Source organism: Lactuca sativa, chromosome 3, assembly GCF_002870075.4.
Source record: "Lactuca sativa cultivar Salinas chromosome 3, Lsat_Salinas_v11, whole genome shotgun sequence".
NCBI lineage: Eukaryota > Viridiplantae > Streptophyta > Magnoliopsida > Asterales > Asteraceae > Lactuca > Lactuca sativa.
The window spans coordinates 104,609,434-104,635,003 of NC_056625.2; the positions used below are offsets into that span (position 1 = coordinate 104,609,434).

General features: G+C 34.0%; 1 protein-coding gene across 2 annotated transcripts; it reads right to left on the reverse strand.

The window, feature by feature from the left end:
- Window positions 1-7,092: 7,092 nt before the first annotated feature.
- On the reverse strand, window positions 7,093-11,915 carry LOC111897661 (MLO-like protein 4). Of its 2 annotated transcripts, XM_023893617.3 has the most exons (15): window positions 11,500-11,915; window positions 11,374-11,431; window positions 11,061-11,290; window positions 9,758-9,874; window positions 9,616-9,676; window positions 9,460-9,536; window positions 9,285-9,359; window positions 8,681-8,766; window positions 8,441-8,490; window positions 8,314-8,354; window positions 8,030-8,206; window positions 7,919-7,954; window positions 7,768-7,835; window positions 7,609-7,669; window positions 7,093-7,537 (listed from the first exon to the last, which is right to left on the reverse strand). In XM_023893617.3, the coding sequence occupies exons 1-15, from the start codon at window positions 11,617-11,619 to the stop codon at window positions 7,187-7,189; spliced, it is 1,608 nt and encodes a 535-aa protein (XP_023749385.1). In that variant the 5' UTR covers window positions 11,620-11,915; the 3' UTR covers window positions 7,093-7,186. The 2 variants fall into 2 exon arrangements, with proteins under 2 accessions (XP_023749385.1, XP_023749390.1); XM_023893622.3 differs by lacking the exon at window positions 9,285-9,359.
- Window positions 11,916-25,570: the final 13,655 nt, after the last annotated feature.

Here is a 25,570-nt window from a genome sequence, read left to right on the forward strand (position 1 = left end):
ACAGGATCGGGGCTCCCTATGGTGAACTACTCGGCCGGATAAAACCCTTGTCTAGCAGCTCCTGCAGCTGCGTAGACAACTCCTGCATCTCTGGAGGTGCCAATCGATATGGTGCCTTGGCTATTGGGGCCGCACCCGGAACCATGTCAATCCGAAAATCGACTTGTCTTTCAGGAGGTATCCCAGGCAAATCCTCTAGAAATACATCTTGGTACTCTCGTACTACCGGTACGTCGTCAACTGTCGCCTTTCCCTTCTACCAGGCATCTATAACATAGACGATGTACCATGCGCAACCCTGTTGAACATAGTGTCTCGCCCTCGCTGCTGAACAAAGGACTGGTCCGCGCTGTGGACTCTCGCCCTGAATCACTCACTCTCCCCTACTGGGAGTGCGAACCCTCACTAACTGCAGCTCACAATCAATCATGGCCCCATTGTGGCTCAGCCAATCCATACCCACTATAACCTTATTCCCTCACAGGGGAATAGGAACCAAGTCCACTGAAAACCGCTCATCAAATAACTGTAGCGAACACCCCCTATGTACTCTCGCGACCCTGACGGTCCTGTCATCCGCTATCTCAACCTCAAGTGGACAATCCAGCTCCCCCGGAGCTATGCGAAACCTCTTGCTAAGCGCAAGTGAAACAAATGATCGGGTAGCCCCCGAGTCAAACAATATTGTAGCTGACATGTCGTTCACTAAGAACGACCCTATACAAAAACATATAACCATGAGAAACAATCTATATCGATAAAAAGATAAGAGGAAAATACATACCCGCCACCACATCAAGAGTCGCTCACGCCTCCTCCACTGTCATCTGGAAAGCTCTACTCTTCACCACTGGCGCCTCACCCCGGCTCTGACGGCCGTCTGTAATCCTCAAAGTAGCAGGGGCAGGTGCTACCACCTTCCCTGCTACTGCCAAACTCAGACACTGGGACTTTTTATGTCCACTATGATTGCAATGGAAGCAAATCAAATAAGATGTTGTGGTGGTGGTGGTAGTAGCTGTACAATATCTCCTCATATGCCCCGTCTGGCCGCACTTGTAGCAACTGGGACTCCCTACCTTGCACGCCCCATCGTGCAACCTCCCACACTTGCCACACCAACTGTGGTTCTGCTGTCCTCTAGATCTGTGATCCGATACCTTGGGCTTTTTGCTTGAACTCCCTGTACCAGATACCGCCTCAGGCATCCTCTTCTTCTCCGTCTCCAAATCTATCTCTCTTTCACGAGCCCTCGCAATCATATCATCCAACATTTTACAGCTGAACCGGCTCACAAACTGGAGGGTATCACTCCGCAACATCTCATGATAACGGGCCTTCTTCATCGCCTCATCAGCTGCGTACTGACGAACAAGAAGGGCCCTCTCCCTGAACTTGACGGTAATCTCCGCCACTGTCTCTGTAGTCTGAGTGAGATCCTGAAATTCCCTAGCTAACTGTTGCACCTCAATAAACGGTGCAAACTCGGCTTTGAACCTGGTAGTAAAATCAGCCCAGGTCATCGCATCAAGAGCTGCATCATCCCCAATGACATTCCCGATCTCTTCCCACCAATCTTGTGCCCTGTCCTTTAGTAGACAGGATGCTAGTCTGACCTTGTCCCCCTCGGGACATCTGCTGGTGCGGAAAGCGTTGGCAACATCTGCCAACCACCTAGTACTCGCTATGGGGTCCTTCTCCCCATGGTAGTCTGGAGCTCCATAAGCTCGGAACTCCCGGAAGGTGAGTGTGCGTGACCCCATCATGGCCGCCACCTCAGCATGGAATGTGCTCAACCTCTCGTCCATTAGCTCTAGAATACCCTCCTTGATCGAACCGAAGATCACAGGAGTCTGCTCAAGTATGGTGCGAGTAACCTCTGAGGTGAGGAACTCTACGGTCTGCTCATCTAGATGCTCGGCCCCCGAGCCTGATCCTGATCCCTCGCCGGCTCCTGAACTGCTAACTGCTGGCCTAGGGCGTAAAACCACCATTCTGAAAACACATCAGAACAAACGTTAGAGACACTGATATATTTCGAGGGATCGCTACTACTACAAGTTTCCTGGTCTCATCTCAGCCTTCCTCGATTCAAGTATGGATCCTCTGCTTTCAGTAGTACGGGCCCATACTACCTTCTACATCTATCCGTACTTTCCTCAAGAACTGCCTTGACTTCCACCAAGTCACTTCTACTGCTACTGATCTCTAATACTCTTATCCTAGGCTTGCCCTAAGGAAATCTCTGACTCCACCCAAACCAGTCCTCAGCTGTTGAAGTCCTCCTTGCAATGCTAATTAGCCATTACCTGAATAGCATCACATGTGACGAGGCTCAAATAATCCTTCGAGTAAAAGACTCGTCCCTACAACGATTAGACTCAGACGAGAGTTGTGCAATAGGGCCAAACCCAACACTATGAGAGTATTCAACCCTGATCACATGTGAAGTGACGTATTCACCTAACGGCTAACTCCCATCACTCAGAGTCCCACAAGGTACAAAGCAAGCAACATTCGGACACAAGAAACTACTCAAGGAAATCTATCCTCATAACAAGAAACTGTACTAGAATACAATGTTGAGCTCATACTATCAGGCATAACCTAAACAGGCTATCCTACTACTGTATACTCAATACTAGCATGCAATTCTCATAAAGTTGGAACACATATAGCAGGCACATAAGGCATCCTCCTAGATCCTTAGCCCTATTCTAGCATGTTGTTCTACTGAAACTGAAACTGATAATCATAACATAAACTTGTATGGGTAGTTTGGGAGTACTTACTTGAGCTCAGCTAATCGCATGCACCACACCTTTTTCTTTGCTTTTTCCAAAAAATCCTTTCTTTTTAAGTTTCTTTCAAAAATGTTTTTCTTTTGAAAACCTTATACCAATTCCTTAGTTTGAGTTCATACACACCCGAGAGTGTGCCCGAATCCCTCAAACCAAGGCTCTGATACCAACTTGAAACATCCCGAAAATACAACCCATTTTTTTTTGTTTTAACATTATTAAAACCCACAACATCGAATGTTATATAATAAGACCAAGGCTCTGTAACTGTGGTGTGTGCCATGCAATCAACCCGAGCTCTTCCCTTTACTCGCGGAAGTACCTGAAACCAAAAACTGAAACTGTAAGCACAAAGCTTAGTGAGCTCCCCCAATCTACCATATACCATATAATACATATAAACACATATTGGGCCTTGCCCACTGCATCAGACCGAAGTCCGAAACTAACCAGACCTTGCCCTCTGCATCGGACCGTAGTCCGGAAACTGCATCAGACCGAAGTCCGGAACTAACCAGGGCATTACCCTTTGCATCAGACCGAAGTCTAGAAAATGCATCGGACCGAAGTCCGGAAACTGACTGAACATAGCATAGCATAATCATAACTACTAGCATAAACACATATACTGCAAACAGCATAGGACCGAAGTCCGGAACACATAACACAAAGACATGCTTGAATCACAAAGACATCAAGCACACTGAACTACTGCATCGGACCGAAGTCCGGAACTACTGCTAACTAAACGGGCCGACATTGTGGTCGTAGACCCGTTCCTACTGGAAGGAAAACTCACCTCGTGACGCTAGCTGTTGAGATGCTAAATCTGAAACTGCCTGACTGCTGCTCCGAAACTCCCCAGCTACAAATCCCATAAACACTAAATCAAATATTGATAACTATTCTCAGGGTAAATTGACTATTTTACCCTTGGTCAAAGTCAACATCCAGGTCAAAGTCAACTTTCAGTTAACCGAACTCGCCGAGTTGGGCCGCCAACTTGCCGAGTCCCTATCATCCATTCTAATCCTCTACCCGCTTCTACTCTTCGAGTTTGGCAAAGATTCGACGAGTTCTTCTTCGATACTAACATCGAGTCTAACTTTATCCGACTCGTCGAGTTGTATGAACGACTCGTCGATTTCTCCTTCATCATATGAACTCGTTCAGTTTGTGACTCGCCGAGTTGTATGAACAACTCCTCGAGTCTGTTCTTGAGGCAAGAATATTACCTTGGACTCGCCGAGTCACGGCGTGGACTCGCCGAGTCTCCTGCATGGCACTACTATACAGTCGCTTCTAGTCGGTCTCAGTGCATCCAATTCATAGATCTGGGCTTCTAGGGCTGGTTTTGCACGTAAAGTTTCCAACTTTACGTGCATGCACACGTGAATGGGGATAAAACACCAAAATCATCCAACACTAAGCACTTAGGGTTTGGAACAAGGCTATATTTGCATAAAGGTAGCTATATTGAGTTTCTAGAGCTCGATAACATCCAGATCTATGGTCTCCATCCTAAGGAGAGCTCAAATCTCGAGTTTGAATTATAAAAGGCTCCAAAAGAGACATAAACCAGCATAAAAGAGGGTTTAATGGAAGAATAAGCAAGGTAATAACTTTATTACCAGAATATGAAGCAGACGGAACCTAGTTCTTGGATCTCCTTCCTCTTTTATTGATCCTCTTTCCTTCCTTCTCTTCTACCACTCCCAAGTTATCACGAAACACTCAAGCTCAACAATGAGGACTAGGGTTTTACAAAGGAATGCTCTAAAGGTGCTGGAGGCTGGGGTGGGAGGCTATAATGACGTTTAAATAGGGTGCAAACCCTGGAGGTTTAGGGTTTTGTCCAGACTAGCGGACTCGCCGAGTCCGGGATACAAACTCATCAAGTCGCCTACTAAAGACGCGTGCAATTCCCGTCACTACTCGACGAGTTGGGCTACTGACTCGTCGAGTACATCTTAAGAAAGGAAAAATACTTTATTTAAATTACATACCAGGAATGGGACGTTACAGAGGCGGTCCTGCTTCGTGCTCAAGGCCAGCAGACCTAGGGTGGCACGGATAGACTGAAGGCCCAATGGGGCGTACTAGTCAGGCCGAAGGCCTGGAGAACAGTTTAGATAGGCTGAAGGCTCGGTAGGGCGATCCAGTCATGCGGAAGGTTCTGAGAGTGGGCCAGATAGACTGAAGGCCCGGTGAGGCGGTCCAATCATGATGAAGACTCTATATGCATACTGTTTGTTAATGACATTGTTCTATTTATGTGGTGTTGATATTTTGGGGGAATTCACTAAGCTTCATGCTTACAGTTGTGGATTTTGTTTCAGGTACTTCGGATGATTGCGGGAAGACGAAGGCGTGATCATGCACCTCCTCACATTTTATGATTTTAATTTCTGGGAAAATCTGATATTGGATTATTTTGAAAACAATTTGTAAAACAGTAATGGTTTGGATGTCCTTGTAAACAACTAATGATTTTTGGATGTTTTGAAAAACTTTATAGTTTTCATGAATTTTATAGATGTCACATTTACGTGATTTGCCCACCTTGGGACATCAGATCTGTGTTTTGGAACATTGGAGTGAGAGTTTAAAGGCTTAATGGGTCAAGACCCTATTAAAAGAACCTAGGGTTTGAGTTTGAAGCTTTATGGATGGCCCTTGAGGGTAAAGTTGGAAACTTTACCCTTCTATACATCATTCTTGAAAGGGATCTGAGGTTTGGAGTCTTTGGATTCAAAGGAATCGGCTTAATGCATTAAGAAGTTGGTTTTCTGGCCAACTCGACAAGTTCATGAGTGAACTCGACGAGTTGGTGGGACTTTTCGCGATCCAACCAGTCAACAAGGGGACTCGACGAGTTGATAGCCAAACTCGGCGAGTTAAGTCAACTCGGAATGTTGACCTTGACTTTGAATTTTACTAAGTTTTACTCTTAGGGTTTGAAGTATTAAGTTGAATCTAAGGAGTTGTTCATGTTTAGGGATTGAGTAAAGCAGATACTTGGAGCCAGGGTAATCTGTAGGTAAATATAGGTAAATACCTACCAAGTAATCTACGTATACTGATGTTGTGAAAAAAATGAAACGAAAAAAATGACAATTAATTAACGAAAATAGAAAATACAAAAATTACCGTAGGTAAATTGTAGGTAAATATAGGTAAATACCTTCAAATTACCTATGAATTAACGTTATTTGTAGGTAATCCGTAGGTATCTGCCTACAGATTGCCTACGATTGTTTTTCTATTTTTTATTTTTTGATGGTCAAATATTGTTTTTTTCGCTTCACTTTTTCACAACAATAATATACTTTGATTATATTGTTTTCAACAAGTTATACATCATATAAACATATATACAACTGTATTGATCATCAAAATTCATGAATCGTTTCAAGTACATATAATAATAATAATAATAATAATAATAATAATAATAGTATATTTTATATAATAACAAGAATAAAATAATAAAATAAAACATAATAATTTTAACAGTAAAAATAAAACAATAATTATAAATGTAATAATAAATATAAATTATAGTTATAAGTAATAATAATAGAAATTAAAATGAAAGATATTAGTAATAACCTAGAGAATAAGGAGGGGAATAAAAATGTTTACTACGGATTACCTACATAATTTGAAAATGTCCCTCATTTTTTTTATTCTGTAGATATTCTGTAGTAAATTACTACAGAGTACCTAAAATTTTGAAATAAATCCATTTTCCTCATTTCCATAGGTATTTTATAGCAAATTACCTACAGAATAACTACAAAATTATTTTCTGTTGCTATTCAGTAGTAAATCTGTCACTAAAGTAGGGCAACTTTATTTTGTAGGCAATTTGTGGCTATTCCATAGGTATTTTCCTACGGAAAAATTTTGTAGGTATTTTTTTCGTGTGAAAAACATGATTGTCTCGAAAGGTTTGGGTGTATACGGGTTGACAGTTCATAGTTTTCGATTTCAAGTTCGGTTAGGAGGTATACACTTTCACATTTGGTTAAATTTTTGTATTGAAAACTTATGGTTAAATTTACTATGATTGCCAAGGTGGAGATTGTGAGTTAAATATGACAAACATATAGTACTATATAAGTTTAGGGTCCATAAATGTAGATTTGAAAAAAAAATGTGAAAAGTAGTTTGACTAGGTGTGTAGATTTATTAGTTAAAGAAAGTTTCTCATATGATCATTTTGTTATCCAAATTGATCATCAACATACCTTGTACGTTTTCCCCAACACCTTCTCCCCAATGTGGATTGTTATAAAATAGACGCATATCGTATTTCTTCACAACAAGAATCCATACAAAAACATAATGCCATAACTTGGTATGTATATATTACTAGATTTCTATGACTTCAAAATTACGGGTTCAAATCTTTCTGAATCACACGAAATATCTATCTCATCACAATCGTTGTCATCATCCCTACCCGGAACTAATTGAGCATTTTCATCATGTGTAGAAACTTCAAGAACTTGACTTTGACTTTCTTCGAAGAAATCATCTGGACTTGATATTGGCACAATCTCATCATAATCATCATCCACCATCGAGTCTAAAGACATGGTGGATGATGTCGCTGGAAGGAGAGCGAAAGTGGAATCATGTCTGTGTTTCTCCTTCACCCTCCTCCGCCACGTGTGCAATGATTCTCTCACGTTTTCAGACACTATCGTTTTCTTGAACTGAGAACCCATCTGCAAATCACATAAAATATTCAAGAAAATGTGCAAACAGAATTCAGTGGCCAGTTTGATTTTGATCATGCCTGAGTAACAATAACGTAGAGAGGAAATGTGATGAAACTACACCAAAACTGTGAAACAATCCTGAAAAAAAAACATAAAATGAAAGTGTGAATTTGAAAAAAAAAAGATTTTTTTTGCCAGATTAGGATCAAATCGAGTTTTTTCAAGAATATATTTACCCAAACGTCAAGCGAATCATAAGAACACTATGGTCCTTTGTAAAACAAGAAGTTTCATTCACCTCCCACTACAAGTTAAACAAAATAAGAACATTTCACTAATCTTTCTTTTTGTGTCGTATAAAATTAAAAAGTAGGAAAAGGGTGTTACCAAGGACCAAAGACATGTCGCCATTTCAAAAGCATTCTGCAATTACGTGTTAGCTATAAAGAAATTTGAGTGAAAAATATGAAATTTTAAAGATTGTTTTGATTCGATCACCTGAAAAGAGATGAATTGTATCAATCGTAACAGAAGCCTCGGTCTTCCGAACCAAAAGAGTTCATCTCTCAAGTTAATTCGATGCGTTTCTGTGGTTTGACTTTGACTTGTGTTCTTGGTTTCAACAGCCAGTTTTATTACTATCCGATGTAGTTTAGTACCCACGAGGACAATGAACTTTTGTTCATTTTGTTAATTAAGTTCCAAACAAAGGAGAAAACGTAAGGAAAAAAGCGTTGTTTTGAATGCATGTAAAATGAGAGGTTTAATGATCGAGTATTTACAATTGCTGGAAGAAACGACAACCAGAAGTATATATATGTACCTAGAAAACATCAATAATATTAGAGATTCATTCAACAAATGAAAACTCATAAACACGTGTTTATGTTTATGCACACAAAAAGTTACCATGAAAACCAAGAAGAACACACGAAATGGCAAAAATCCATAGCGGGATGCTGCATGTAGCAAAGAAAAAACGATTTTATCCTTAAAATACTCGAGAAAAGATGCATACATAGAGACACATGAGTGCCCTTTATCAAGAAACCAGAAAGAAATATAATCTTTTAAGCAATGAAAAGCTACTTTTTTAGTAGAAAATTGAAACGGATCAAAGAATACGAGGACAAAAACGTAATTTTATACCTTATCCCAACAATATCCCGAAACTCTTCCTCCATGCTTCGAAGCATATAGTTATGGAAGTCGTATGATAATGGTAGGTTATGAGTCTATAACAAGTTCATGAAAAACATATATAAATGGAAAGAGAAAATTACACGAATGGTCCCTGTGGTTTAGGATAATTTGTGCGTTTGGTCCTTAACTTATTTTTTTAACTCGGAAGGTTCCTACTGTTTGTTTTTGTTACACGTTTGGTCCCTGCCTTATCTAAAAAAACTATTTTGCCATTGATTTTTTAAATTATTTAAATAAACACACCCAACCCAACCCTCCTCACCTAACTTTACTTACCGGCCCCATCATTTTTTCCTATTTAAATAATAGTATTTTTAGGTAAGACAGTGGCCAAACGAGTAACAAAAATAAACAGTAGGGACCAAACGCGTAACAAAAACAAATAGTATAGACTTTTCGAATTAAAAAAATTAGTTAAGGACCAAACGTGTAAATTACTCCAAACCATAGGGACCATTCGTGTAATTTACTCAAATGGAAAAGAACGCTTTCAAATGTTACTTGTAAGTCAAGAATTTGAAGGGGAATCGACAAAATATATATATCTTACTGTTATGAATCCTAATCTCAAAGCTAAGTAATCGGTTCTATTTATAGAACTCCAAATCTGTCTGCTGAAACAAAGCTGAATATTATACATCGTTTAGCAATTTTCCTCATAAAGGAATCGGGAAACTTTCCATAAATGGAAAGATGGTTTTATTATCATGAAACTGCGAGATTACCAGCCAAACGAGGATATTGTGTTGACTCCATGGATGAGCAGTGTTGCGATAAATAAAAGTAGATAATCTTCTCATTCCTAATCACATCGATTGATCAAAATTTGAAAAAGTTACTGTTGTAAATGTAAAAATTCAAATGGGTAAGTCGAATTGTACCTTGTGGTGGAGGTTGAGCCATGGATTTGGCTTGGTTTTCCCAAATTCTCCAGCTGTAGATCTAATGGGAGCAAAAAAGAACGTTTTTTTTAGAGAATTGATGAAGAAAGAGATTAAATTTATGAAGAAAGATTATGTGAACCTTGATCATGGCGAGTGCAATTGCAACGAAGCTGTAAGTTACATGTGTTACACCCAAAGCAAATAGGAATCGATGAAGTTGTTCAAGGCTTTCTTTTGAAGCAAAAGATGAACTACCCTTCAAAGTTTACAAATTTGGGATTTTAGCGGGTAAAGTAAAGGGTAAAAACAAAATACGAAGGCTTTCTCGTAAATATGAGGAAAATTTCTATCAAACAAAAAAAAATATCATGTTACTATAAGATTAAAGTAAACAATTATCTTCATAAAAATCTTGATTAGAGAATATGTTGGTAAACACTTATTTTCCATCAAAGACAAATAGAGAGCATACACTATGATTAAAGTAAAATAATATCATGTGTTAGACAAATAATATACAACAATATTACACTAAAATAATATCATTTGTTAAATAGATTTTATAGTATGATATTGTTTTAAAGACATGTCGCCTTAAAGTTGAAGCACGTGAGATTCGAATTTGAATCAACTCCATTGTGGAGTTTTTCATACCAAATGATAATTACTAGGCCACATTATGTAACATATTTTAGTAAATTAAAATAATAAATAGAGATAGAATTTGATAAAATTATAGTAAGATAATAAAATAATATGAAATTACAATTATTAAAGTAGTAATTTTAGTAGAAAAAAACCCTTAAATTTTGATCAAATTTTCAAAAAAAGCCATATTACATTGCTTTTACCAATTGTTTACTTTTTATTTGTTATAATCCGGATGAATAAACAGCTGCTACTCTTTTGTATTTTATGTTAAAAAATCATATGACTTAATCGTTAATGAGAATAGAATATAAAAACTTTATGAAGATTTTCATTTTGTTGTCTTCTCTTTGTTAGTTGTGTTTGTTATCCTCCCTTATTTGATTGTGTTTGTTATTAGCCCTTATTTGATTCTAACTTTAATAATCGATTATTTGATTCTAACTATTTAAGTCACAAAAATAACTTTGAAAATTGCCATCTAAGACACATCTTAAATGGTCATAAGATCCACAATCTTTAAGAGATAGGAAAAAGATTGTATAGGAAAGCAAAATCCATTACAACTAAAACATGCTATTATGCTTTTGACCTTTATAATATTTTGATGCCAAAAACTACAAATCCTTCTTTATAAAACTTGTAATGTTTGGCTCGAAGCTCAAATATACTACTAAATGTACACTTAATAAAATGACTAAAATACCCTTTTTTTGTAAGTAATTTGTAACCATGGCAAACAGGCGAAAGGGAAGAAATGCATAGAAATTAAAGGAAATGACTAAAATACCCACCTCTGGGCAGATTTGGGTGTGTGTATGGCTCAAAAGCTGTCTGGAAACAGAGTAATTAGAATGATTATTGAAAGATATTCGATCATCAACTGCCTCTGTAACTATGAAGCTTTTATCAATGGAACATGGATAAAATCGGCTGCTAATTGCTGACGATTTAACACAAATCTTTGAAATATAGACGATCCAATGACCCATCAGCAATGACAGAATCGCAAAGAGCATTAATTCTGCTCACAATTAAACAACCCAAATGAATAAAATCACAAGAAACAATTATGAAAAATCTTTAAATTGAAGAAATATCATTAACCTTCTTTAATCTTTTCTAGAGCAGCAAAAAGAGCTTTCCTCTTTGTTCTATACAACCACTGTGTGCGACAAAGACCAAAATCAGTCAAAATTGTTGAAAAAAAGTTCAAAAGTTTGCAACTTTTACCTTCTCAATGTGTCGAAGAGCTGCATTCATGAAGAATCCAACAAGAACCATGACAGATACGACACTAGCAACAGCCCATGTTGGTGTTTCCACCAACGATTTCCCTTCATCCGCCTCCATTTTTATCAAGCTTGAAGAAAAAACTATGCAACAATCTTCAAAATCTTTCCCCTTTCATGTGCAAGAACTTGACCCTTTTGTGAGATTTCAAGCTTTCGCTTCTGGGTTTTGCAAATTGATATCAAAGAATGCATGAAATTGGGATTCTTTCAAGAACTTTGGATATAACACGATGAAAATGAAGAAACCCAGATGGGTTTTCACTGGGTGTTACTCTTAACTTTTGAGTCTATGTATTTTGGTATTATTAAAGTGGGAATTGGGGTCATTGATGGCTGCCAATTAATTAGTTTAAAGGCGTTAGGAAACATATTTGCATGGAGGGCGACATATATGGTTGTGCATTTGGATGCAATATTGCTCGCAATTAATTTATGTTTTATAGTTTGTGTACATTTAGGGCATATGGGGCAGTTTAAAAAATTGATTTTTTTTGTGAATTTATTAATGTGTGGTGCTCGTTTGAAGTTGGTTTGGAATTTTATATTTGATGTAAATTAAATATATGTTTTTGGTGAAAGTTATATTATTAATATTTAGGAAAAATTATATAAGTTATATGAGGTTTTGGTTCTGAGAAATTATATAGTCTCGCAAAATTCTCCTTATCAAGTATCAACATGTGTTATTAATGAAAACTAGTTGTGAAACCCGTATATTATACGGGTTGATTAAAACAAAATGTTAAATAGAAACGATTAAATGAGAAGTTTATTTGAATTCGAAATTTGAAATAAATAAAAATTATGAGGAAAAAAATAAATAAATTAAAATTATTGTTTAGTTATCAGACCCGTATACTAAACAGGTTAATTATAACAAAATGTTAAACACAAAGGTTTAAACTTTAAATTTATTTGAAATTGAAATTGAAATTTAAAATTTAAAATTTGAAATTAATATCATTATTATAGGTTTAATTTATGGAAACTAATTAATAATATATTAGAAATGGAAAATAAAATAAATAACAAGTGGAAAATAAATATATCTCTAAATTATGACAAAATGACATGTGGCAAATTGAATGAGAGAAGGACATGTGGCAAAATTATTCTTATTTATTAGGGTAGATAATCTGAAAACATCACAAGATAACTAAAAAAACATGATTTGTCATTGGTTTATGCTATTTGGTATGAACACCTGTTATTATTGGCGGATCTTTATTAGGGCAAGGGGGTTGTGCATCCCTGATTTTTTGGTTAGAAACAGTCCTTATAGTTTCACTTTTTACATTTTAGACCCAAAAAATATAAAATTTTGGTTGTGGCCTCTGTTGCTTACCAATTTTTATACATATTATATTTTTGGCTAACCAAAATCAAATGTTGAAGTTCCGGCCCTTCTTATTATCATAGTGTCACATCAAAAAGAATAAAAGAAGATGCCTTCAATGTCGTTGTGGGGATTGTGTTTGCCCATGAACACGCAATCATGAAGCCAAAGAAAGAAGAAGAGCAAAGAAGAAGAAGAAGAAGATGCATTACAAGCTATTATCGTGGTAACGAGGGATGATATAATGACGGTCGGGGGCGGTGTTGATCCTGTTACCAAGGCGTTTATCTACCCTCCAACTCGGCAATAACGGGACATAACGATCCCATATTGAACAGTTTTAGTAAGGTCTCGTTTGATAGTTTATGTCTGGAAAAGTGTTGTCCGATAAAGTGTTGTCTGGAAAAGTTTTCTGACTGAGAAAGAAACCATGTTGTTTGATTGTACATCTGATTGACTGTGCTGAATGATGAAAAAAAGTAATAATTCAATAAAAAAATAAATTTAAAAAAGTTATTTAAAAAAATTAATAATCCAATAAAAAAAGAAAGATGTGGGGTTTGATGTATAATTGTCTTTCCAGCCCATTCAGCCAGAAATATATGATTTTGGGGCTTTCTAGGAAATACATATCTTACCGGGAAAGACCCCTTCTTTTGTGCAAATCAAACAGCCTTTCCGGTCCATTCAGCCAGAAAAATTTGTTTGGACCTGAAAATATGCGTATCAAACGGGGCCTAAGACGAGTTTGATGATTTTGGTTGTGAAAGATTGTTGATTACTTTTTTTATTGAACAAATTTATGTTATTGGGCACCAAATCTCTCAAAGATTGGTGTGGCCTCATTTTTGTCATAAAAGTTTACATGTCACATCAACGTCACATCATACTTGCTAAGTGCACTGTAATATTTCGGTAGCAGTGACACTGATAAAATAGAAGTTGCATTTGTAAGTATCTTAATAGAAAAAAAAAATTACATTGCGGGCTTGAAAAATAAAAATAAATGTTTGAGAGTGGTAAAATATGGCGTAAGTTTTTATATATTTTAGAAAAAGATATCAAGCTTTTGTCGTTCTTTAGGTTCGATCTCTAAGGCTTAAGTCCGATATATGCCGAGCCACCTAAACACTCGAGCTAATACGTTCACCAGAACTTGAGTTGTAATAAAGATAATCTAAACATTACAAGATCACTAAAAACTTCAAGAAATTTTGAAGGAAACATCTTCTAGAAGAACGTTAACAACATTTGGAAGTCTTGACAAATAAAAATAAATTGTTGATTAGGCCAATAAACCACATCCTTATTTTCATATTCAAGGTATGAGTAAATAAGTCTCGCTAATATTTTATTCCAAAGTCTCATTTAAATATTACAAAAGGTATTTGGAGTTACAAATCCATTTTCTTTTGCATTTACATTCATCTATGATAACTTAAACTCTTGTTGCTTAGGCTTAATGGCATCGTTGTAAAATACCACCGGTAAGCTTAGGTGGCAGTTTTACTGGCGGTAAACACCCCTCAACCAAATTTATAGTCAGCGGTAATTTTTATTGGTAAACTGTCACCGATATCTCTCTATTCTTGTGGAGGAAACAACTTTTGTGCTTAGGAAGCTGCATCAATGGGTTGTACTTTTATGCATTAGAAAAATACACAAGAGTGGTAGAAAATGATTATGGTTTGGAAATACTTTCATACTATCATAGGCAAAAATTTATAACAAAGACAAATGTCTATATGAGATCAAATTTTGGTTGGTAAAAACATCATGACATCATTTTGTCTTAGTGATAAATAGTACATTAAAAAGTAAACGGGGTGAGGATGCTTATTATTTGGATAAACGAATTATCTAATTGTATTATTTTATTTGGATATTTAGATTTTTTGGGTTGCTTTTTTAGCAACAGAGTTGTTATTTTGATATTTGGGATTAATTTGGCTTATAAAATAAGAAACAAATAGTAAAAACTGAATAATAATTTATTAATTTTTATTTATATTTTTTTATTTTTAATAGATATCTTTAATCATTTATTAATTTATTAGATCCAATAAAAAAACATTAATATTACTTTTTTCTTCAAAATTTTGTATTTTTATATGAGTGAAATATTAAATAATATTATAATTTTCTTAGTTGTTTATAAATTTTCATTTATAACTAAATAATTTACTTTTGTTTCTTTTATGAAGTTGATTAAAATTCAAATAATATATTTTTAAAATATCCCGAATGTTGATAGTCGATCCAAACATACAGTAATTTGATTGGTTCAAATCATATTTTAAATTAGTTTCAATTATTTGGACTAATGTTTTAAAAATCAAAATGTATTTTGATTTATTTGATCGATTCAGATCAAAAAAGTTCATCAAAACAAACACCCCTAAATACAACAATGTAAACGTGATAACCGATGCATCACAGCATAAAAAATAAAAAAATAAAAAAAATAAAAATAAAAACTGATTTGAGTATACAAGAAAATTTAATCTCTTTTTATATTTTTTTTTAATGATGAATCTTATCTATTCATAAATTATTCCTAATTTCTTTTTTGTTAACCAATATTTTAAATTTTTTTGTTTACCAATATTTTAAATATCGTATAAATAATAAAACATGCCATATACTTTTTATGCAATTAAAGTTAGATTGCATATGCGGAATTTTTAATTTATGAAAACCACCTCCATATGTTTATTCTAACAGGAAAAAGAAATTCATAAATAAGATCGCTTAAACTTGAATATCACATTTCTTGATTTCGAGATATTGTAATATACCCCATAAATAACCTTTTATGACACAGAAGATGCCAAACTCAAAATGAATTCATGATTCTTGGTCTTTCTTGAGCATCGCATGTTGTGAAAATATATTATTATTATATGATTTCTTAATTGATTATGTTATGCAAACATGCTTGCCACTAATAAGTTTGTATTAAAGTGTTTGGATGTGTTATAAAAGTGAATATTATAAGTAGCTAGACTAGTTTTTTAATATGTTGTAAGAGTGATTTCCGTTTTAATTTATAAGATTAAAATACTTTTGTTTCCTGAAAAATGGTTGATTTCAAAAAATTTGGTTTAAAAAGATAAACGGAAATTTTCATAACCGTGTTCAAATGAGTATCTTGTAACTTGTTAGCTTTTTATATATCTGATTTTTACATTATGATAATCACTTTAAACAAAATCAAACGACTCTTTATTATTCTCATCTCATATCAGAAACTTTTTGTCCCAAATGTTAACACTTCCTTTAAACTTTTGAAAGCTCTTTAGTTAATAGGCAGATGCCCTAATTTCTTATAATAACACAAAATTCATAGGGAAAAGAAAATCAGCAACAATCAATATTCATATTATTAGTTTAGACTTTTTATAGAAAAACTTTTTTTTTTTCATGTTTAAGTTTTTAAACGTACAACTAATTGGCCAAACTATTTGCAGGGGCGGACATAAAATTTAATAATAAGGATGACACGGAAAATTTAAATAGCGAGACGATAGTAAAAAAAATTCAAAAATCTTTGCATTGCGTACGAAAATATCAAGCATTGCTGGTGCCACTACGAGTACCATAACAAAACCATCCCTGACTAGCTCGTCGCATCATGATTCAGTGTATGCTTGTAACCCCAATTTTTAAACCTTTTATGCATGGTTTGTAACTTTGTATGCTGTTTTAGGGAATTATGATCTTTTGAATTGTAAGATGCTTGGGCTGCCAATACTATCCACCATAGTTTAAAGTTGATCCAAGAGTCCATTGGACTAGTTTGTAACTTTGGGTTATTATAAAATAGACATTGGGCTTGAATATGATTACAGAGCCAGGCCCAAAATGTGTTATAAGGTTTACAGGATGAAACAAGGTATCACCTTTTTAAAAGATTTCAAATCAGGACATTACATGAATATCCACCCCAAGATCAATGCTTATGGCTCAGATATCAAATCAACAAGGCCCATCACCAAAAAATAATAAAATAATAAAATAAATTAAATTAAAATTTTGATTGTTAAGGTATTGTTGTTGATGGATTCCCGATTACTTTTTATCTGTAATATAATTGCTCATGGTGTGTAGAGTTGTAGATGTGTTCTTGGCTAAGTGCTTCTTGCTCTTGAACCTTATGTTCTGTTCTTCGGAAATTGTAGATCGATTTATAGATCCGTTTGTAAAATCTCATATTCCTTGATTTCTTTCGAAGCTGGTTCAGATTGCAAGCTATTTTATTATTTTCCATAGTCAGTCGTTGCAAATTGATTCTATTTTTATTACCCTTAATATGAATTAATGTGGTGAATCTGAAGTCACTAGTTGTAGTTTCATTGAAGATTAGTAAATGGAGCTATGTTGACCTAAGATGGACCCACCTATTACTTAAATTTTCTATATTACTTATATATAAATATTTAAGAACTACCTTAAAAAAAAGAATTAGGACCTAACTTATATTATTGGACAAAATAAAAGACACATAAATAAAAAGAATGGGTAAGGTGGACTTATACTTAAATTTGTAAAACAAATGATTAATACTATCAAAACCCATCGCACATCGAAGATAAAAAAGAAGTGTTTTTTAATTGTTTGATGTTATAAAATAAATGGGAAATGTTATAAGAATTCCTGAAAAACAATACAATTCTTCCAGTAGGAAATGATTGTTTAAGTGAGCTATTTAAAAATAAAAAAAGATCCACTTTTGCAAAGTAATTCTGTTTTATTAATTGCAAAAAAACCAATTTTATGGTTCAAGCATGTTGGTTTAAGACGTTCAATTGGCCCTCTTCAACATACCTTTTTACAAACCTGTCAGTTTTTTGCCACTGGAAACATTGTACATGGTTGATTCTTGATTTTAGAAAAAGAAAACTTAGTTCCACATTTTCTATTGCAATCCAGATAGTGAATTGAAAATCAGAGATTTGAGAAACATCAATGAATGTAGTTTCATTCACAATTTTACCGGTACCCTTTAAAGTGCTCGACTAAATGACTATAAAACATTATTTTAAGCTGCATCTTATAAAAAAAATTTATAGCTTATTATTTTTTTATTAACATTTATTATTATTGGTTCTGTTAAAAATTTAATGACATTTTATTTATAAAATATATTTTAGAATAATTATATAATATTTTCAAGCTTTTTTTATAATTATGACGTATTAATTTTTCCGAACGATGTGTTTTAATATATTTATTTTGAAACTATGTATTTTAATATTTTTAATTATTTAAAACATAAATGAGGAATTTTATAAAACATTTTAGATAGATAATGATAAATTAATTAATTAAAAAAAAACTATTGAAAGAGGTTAACAATGTAAGATATCATAGAGTGTCCCTTAGAGAAGAGGTTTGTAACCGGAAACGTGATCTGTAAATCTGTAATAGGATTACTCAAAACGATCTGGTCATTGGATTCACCAGTGGCCTAAAACAATGTATTGGGTCTGTCAAGTATGGGCCTATTGAGTTTAGGTCAAATCGGGTCCATGACCAAGAACCGGAATTCGAATGGGCATGTTTGGGATGTTATTGTATGGGTAGACATGTTTAGGCTAAAAAAAAATACAAACTCTAGCTTATGGGCATGTTTTGAATTTGGAAATTGTTTGCCACCAGCTTGCTACTTTTAAATGTGCATTTCATCGAGTTTTATCTTTGTTTGGCATGGAGAATGAGAAATCTTTTATTATTAATATTAGGTTAGTGATATTGGTCATATGTTTAATGATAAGTTGGGGTTTGGTTAAAAGCTCACTTTAATGGCTATGATCATAACTCATGTTATCATATATGTTTGTTTGAATCCATCATAAAATAAAATAAGTAAACCTAGGAACAACATTTAAAAGTAGAGTTAATGCTACAAAAGTTTTTAATTTTACACGTCCATTTATAATTTATCCTAATCTTGTTTTAGGTGATTTGCCATTAATTTCTTAAAAAAAATATTTCTTATGTTTTAGTAGGTGACCAATAATCATAACGGTTAATACCGACAAAGCATGCATAGGTGGGGGACTCAACCTCTCACTTGACATGTTGACTAGATCACCATGTCAACTATTTAATTAAAAAGACATCATCCTCATTGGTTGTCTTCTTTAGCCATCGAGCTAAACGTCCACTTCCAATATATGTTTCAGTAATTGGTATATAAAGACACAAAAAATTACGGAATACATATTTTTACATAACATTTTTTTTAATAAAAAGCAAACTTTTAAGTACTAAATAAAAAATACGTTTTTAAACTCAATTTTATATTTTATTTATTTATTTACATAGATTATATTTTTTTTTGATGTATTTAAAAAATATGTTTTTGTTTAATATGTTATTATATGTTATAAGTACATAAAAAAATATGTGTAATATATATATATATATATATATATATATATATATATATATATATATATATATATATATATTATAAAATATGTTTTCCTATAATATATTATTTACTTAAAAATGTGTTTATTTATTTTAAGTAAAATATGCTTTATAAAATAATTTTTTTGTATGTATTTAAAAAGTTTTTTTTTTAGTATAAAAACAATTTTGTATAATATGTTATTGTATGTAAGAGTAATTTTTTAATTTTATTTTATGATGTAAAAATATGTTTTTTTTATTTTACATAAATACCTTTTTGTATGTATTTCTAAAGTTTTTTTTGGTAAAATATAGTGATTCATAAAATATGTTTTTATGTTTTGTTTATATAAAAGGGAAAGGGGCAAAGAGAAATCAAGGCTATTGGCTCAGTTGTAAAAGTGACTGAGTTAGAGCTAACCAGATTAGAAGCTGACTAGGTTAGAAGATTATTGAATCCACATATGACTGAGTTTATGTTGTTTGATTATTTTCCTGGCTAACTGTGTTGAATGAAGAACAATACAATTTGTCGTATAAAATCTATATTAAACATACATCATTTAAAATCCAAGTACGAATTGTCATACAATATCCAAATTAAAACATACATGTCTTAAAATCCAAATACAAATTATCATACAATATCCAAATACAAATTGTCATACAATATCAAAAAGTACATAATAATTTTCATAAAAATTTAACGTTAAAAATTTGAAAGTAATTGATTAACAATTAGGTCATGCAAAGTAATCATATGGTCAACGACTTCTGAACCCCATTTTATTCGTTGTATTTTTTTGGCACTCACTTCCTCCACCTTGCATATCAGGAGTAACCACATTGTTTTGTGCATGACCATGATTGAGCCTTTCTTCCTTAGTTAAAGTTTTGTTTGTTTGAAAATCTGAAGATATGCCGATGGAAGTTCATATGTCAAAGACTAAAGAACATCCCCAAATGATTGAAAGACCTTGAAGACGTTATCAACACCAAACGCATGAAGACACCATCTACTGAAGATTAATCAGTGTGTCCAGACGCTGATGGTTACACACTGATCAGGTGATACCCTGAACATTGATACGCTGACGATACTATCTATTGAAGCTGAAGTTGAAGATGATCTCCCTAACGTTAATGCTGATGCCCCTAATAAACATATGATACGCTGGTACTGATAGGGGTGTAAAAAAAACCCGAACCCGATTAACCCGACCCGACCCTAACCCGAATAAGGTAATTAGGTTCGGGTGCAATAGGGTTAGAATTCCAAATCGGGTTATTTGGGTTGACCCGACAAGCCCGATTTGTACACCCTAAACAAATCAGGCTTGTCGGGTCAACCCGAATAACCCGATTAGGAATTCACAACTTTTACACATTCCACTGCTCTCTACTTGAACTATACAAAAAAAACTACAAATCCTTTGAAAATGTAAATTTTTGTGACTCTAGAAGCATACGAGGGTCAAGTAACTCCCATTTGTAAAGTTGAAGTCCAAAAAGATATAAAACCTCCACATCTCAAAATTACTGGAGCGGCTGAGAAAGTAAAGATTTTATTTTGATAGTTATTTCTACTTTAAACTAACTATAAACATGAATAAACTACATGGTGTTGATCATTAACAAGAGATTGAAAGTTCATCTATTTAATATTTATAATGGAAGAACTCTTTTAGCTATTGTGGTATGCATGTTTTCTCGTATGTTGTAATAACCATGAGGTCTATGATCTTTACTTTTTAATTTGTTTCAATTTGTATGCATTCTTGATGTTAAGAAAAGAGTAAAAAAAATGGTTTGGATTTATATCAGATTGCACTCTTGAAAAAATCATATATATTATGTTTAAATTAAGTGTTTAGTGTATTAACCCGATTAACCCGGCTAACCTGACCCTATTAACCCGAACCCCACCAACCCATACCTTAATAGGGTCGGGTGTCGGGTTAAATTATTTTTTGTGAAAACCCGACTAACCCGACCCTTTTAACCCGAAACCCGATCGGGTTGACCCGATTAATAGCCTTAGGTACTGATATCTGAATATGGAGAATATTTGATCTATGTAAGTGATCTACTATTGCAACAACACAATACTATGATACACCAAATAATTTCCTATTCTTTATGTTTATTTGATGTTTTCTTTCATTTCATGTTGCTTATTGTCTTCTTAAAAAAATTAAAAAGAAGACAGTGGTTATTGATGTTGTTAAAAAGGGGGAGAAATGTCTAGTTCTACTACATTGTTACTTAATCATTCCTTGAATAGAAAACACTCTTGAAAGAAGAAGGCTATAAATCTAAGGGGAGAAAAACTCAGATGTTGTTTATCCGAGAGGGGGGGGGGCAAAATCTAAGGGGGAGCAAATATCAACATTCTACTTCAGATGTAGTTAGTTCATTTATTATTTCAATCATTATTTAGTTTTGACATCATTAAATACGGGGAGATTGTTGGGTCACATATTTGTATAGATTTGATGATGCAAAACATATACATTATAGTTAGTTAGTTAATCCGAAGATATGCTGATGAAAGTATATATGTCGAAGGCCGAAGAACATCCCCTGATGATTGAAAGACCCTGAAGACATTATCAGCACCAAAGGAACGAAGACACCATCAATTGAAGACTGATCAGTGTGTCCAGACGCTGATGGTTATACACTGATGACACACGGATTAGGTGATACGCTGATGGTACTATCTGCCGAAGTTGAAGCTAAGCTGAAACTGAACCTGATCTCCTTGACGCTGATGCTGATGCCGCTGATCAGCATATGATGCGCTGATACTGATATCTAAATCTAGAGAAGATTTGATTTGATTCATTCCTTATATACCATATTATTATATATGTAGATTAGATACAATCCATTTCTTAATTAGGTCGATTTATGTCATTAGCTTTGTGCACCTCATTCTCTTTGTGAGAATCCTCTTTCTTCGTGAAAGATATCTTTGTGATACTTCTGTGTTCTTCTTATTTTCATAAACAAGTATTAGGGTTTGGGACTTTCAAAATATGTGTTTTAGCAGACTATGACGTTCTGAGGTATTTCTTGTTGGATTAGAAGATGTTGGTACTATACTTTCTCTTGCAAAACACATCATTGCACCTAGGGCCTCTTGAAAATATTGATGAATCGTTTATGTTGAGAGTTAAAATATTCCTTTAATCGCTTGAAAACGTTCATTATGTCCTATAATATGTAAAAACATAGTCATCTTCTCTTCAATGTTTATTTTCCTACTATGTTGCAACCAAATTCTTTATGTAAAATGATTGCATAATAGTACAAATTCATCTAGTGAAAGACGCATAATATCGTAAGATTGTATATGACATTCGTGTATAAAATCTTTTGTATACACATGCCCACTTACTACTTGTACACTAGCGCTTATTCTTTCTATTCTTATCTACCTTTTTCGGACCAACATCAACCAATACCGTGAGAATATAAGGAAAGCTAAAAATTCACCTTGTGTATCCATATGTGACATGTTAAATGTTAAATATAAATTACATTAAAATCCATAACATGAACCGTAACATAAATGTATAACATAAAAATCAATAACATATAAATCCATAACACATAACAGTCCTAACATATAAATCCATAACACATAACAATCCCAAACATAAAAACCCATAACATGTACCATAACATAAATCAATAACAAATTAAATCCAAAAAGATCCTAAAGGCATACTAAAGTCAAAAAATTAATCCAAACTTTTTTCTCTCACTTGTCACCCATGACTCACAAGTCGACGACCTGAGGTGCAACCAAATTTTCCTATTACCAACATCTTCAACAACAAAAGTATGTGCTTTTCAATTTCTCCCCTACTACAACCCACGAGCTAGCTTTTAAGCCACTACCCTCCTAACCATTAGTTGTTAGTTCGTGTATACATGCTTCCAAAAAAGTTGTCCACACACTCCAACTTCCAACTAACTCTAGGTTTGTTATGTGTCATGTCTATGGTAAAATAAAAGATAAATCAACCAACTTAACACACATGTACAACATAAATCAAGCATAAATTTGATTCCATACTAATATAATACAAGTTTTCATACCAAGATCATACAACATTTCAACAAATTCTGATTTTATACCAACATTTGAACAAGTTTTGATGTCATACCAAGATCATACAAGCTTTCAACTGTTTTCGATTTTATAACATTAGAACAAGTTATGATTTCATACATCATACATAATAAGGGGCTTTTTCTATAATTTTTGTTCATAAAACATACCAACATAATTCTGATTTCATACATAGATAATACAATCCAAATCCTTATTTCATACAATGAAATTAAAGTCATACAAGAAAGAACTCTGATTTTAGATTTTCATAGCTCATACAAGAAATAAATTATGATTTCATACATTATACACACAAAGGGAAGGACAACCAATCGATCAACTGATTTAAAACAAAAAAAACACGAAGACGCTGCTTTTACCTGTATTGACGCAGCTTTGGCCGATGAAGGCGAAGGTTAGAGTGCAGGAAAGACGGCGTCGATATGGCTAGAGGCAAATATTGAACAAGAGGTGTCGATCTTGCTGGAGGAGGTCTGAAATCACTGGCGGGAGCTGGATTGAAGGAAACACAATATTTGTTGTTGCAGGTTTTTATTTTAGGTTACACAAAATTATAGATGGCACCGAAGTCTTATTTTCCAGTCAACCATAATTTGGAGTTGGACTGAGTAAGAAGCTAGGTCAGCCATACTCACCGAATCAGAACTTTTCAGGCTTTACCAAAGGAGTTGGCTCGGCTGAGTCAGCCAAAATTGCTGATCTGGACCCAGTTCACTATCAAACGGAACCTTAGTGGTATAAATTCGAATTTGACTCCAACATTTTTGTTTTTAATCTTGCAAAGACGTGATACTATACCATATTCATTTAAAAGTAACAACCAGCTTCTTAAAACAATTCCAAACAACAAAAAGCGGGATTTTTTGTCATTTCCGATTCAAAAACCTGGATTAAGTTCCAAACAACAAATTCCGGTTTCAACCGGTTCTAAATCCGATTTACCCGGTCCCATAACTGCAACTGGTCAGGTTTTCTGGTCTGCTAATATGTGACTTCCGAGTTGCAGATTCTTGGTTCGTTTTGGTTCGGACTAGTTTCGGACCTGGTCACATCCTTAGTGTCAATAGTTTTGAGTCATAGTATATGTTTACTGTTGAAGATGCGTTCTTATTGTCTTATTTCAAAGTATGTGAAAACATTAATTTTGATTTGATAAAATAATCGATGTGATGGATGCCTATTCTACTTTAATTGTTCTTATCATTGATTTGATGAGATGTTTTTACAAAGTAAAGTTTCTGATATATTTGAAACTTTAATGAGCTCGTGATGTATAGACATCAAAACATTTGCTAGTTGTCATAAAAGGAAAAAATATAATAAAAATAGACGACCTTTTGCAAAGTTTAAACAAGTCTTTCATTACAAAGAAGCATTATTACCGGTTATACATAACGTTCACATTCCAATGGTCACCAACATGCATTAAATTTCCGTAACTTTTTCTCTTATACAATCATGAATTTGTTTGTCATTTTGCATAACTTTCTTTAATTGATTCCACAAGGCATTTCTCACAATTTTATATAGTTGTTAAAAAGAGAAGAATGCAATGAAGCCATAATTTTTCATACCGAATCATGTCTATTGGATGAAAATTCATGGTGGAGTTAAAAGTGTGGATTTTAGTTCATTCTAGATTAGATCGATGACACATAAGTTTGTAGACACCGTCATTTCAAGATGGATCATTGAGCTCCTTTATTGGCCAATTATGTGATACATAAATCATTTCAGAAATGGAATATCACTTGCTCATCAGATGTAAAGTGGTAAAGGAGGCTCTAAATTGGATACTTAAATGGTGTGAAGTCCTATCCAAACAATTTCATCTATAACCAAGATTATCGACTTCGCAAACTCGTGGGGTAATTGTTTTCGAGAAAGGGAGATTAATTCTCAATACCCTTATCATCTGTCTATTTTGGTATATTTGGCTGGCAAGGAACAACAAGGTCTTCAAAAATCTCGGAACCCCTCCAACCAGTATCGCGGATAATGTTATCTCACAAACACTCGCTTGGTTTAAATACAAAAGTTCTACAGGTTACGGTAGCTGGGTTGATCGGAGTATTTCCCCTTTTAAACATCTCTGTTAATTTATGT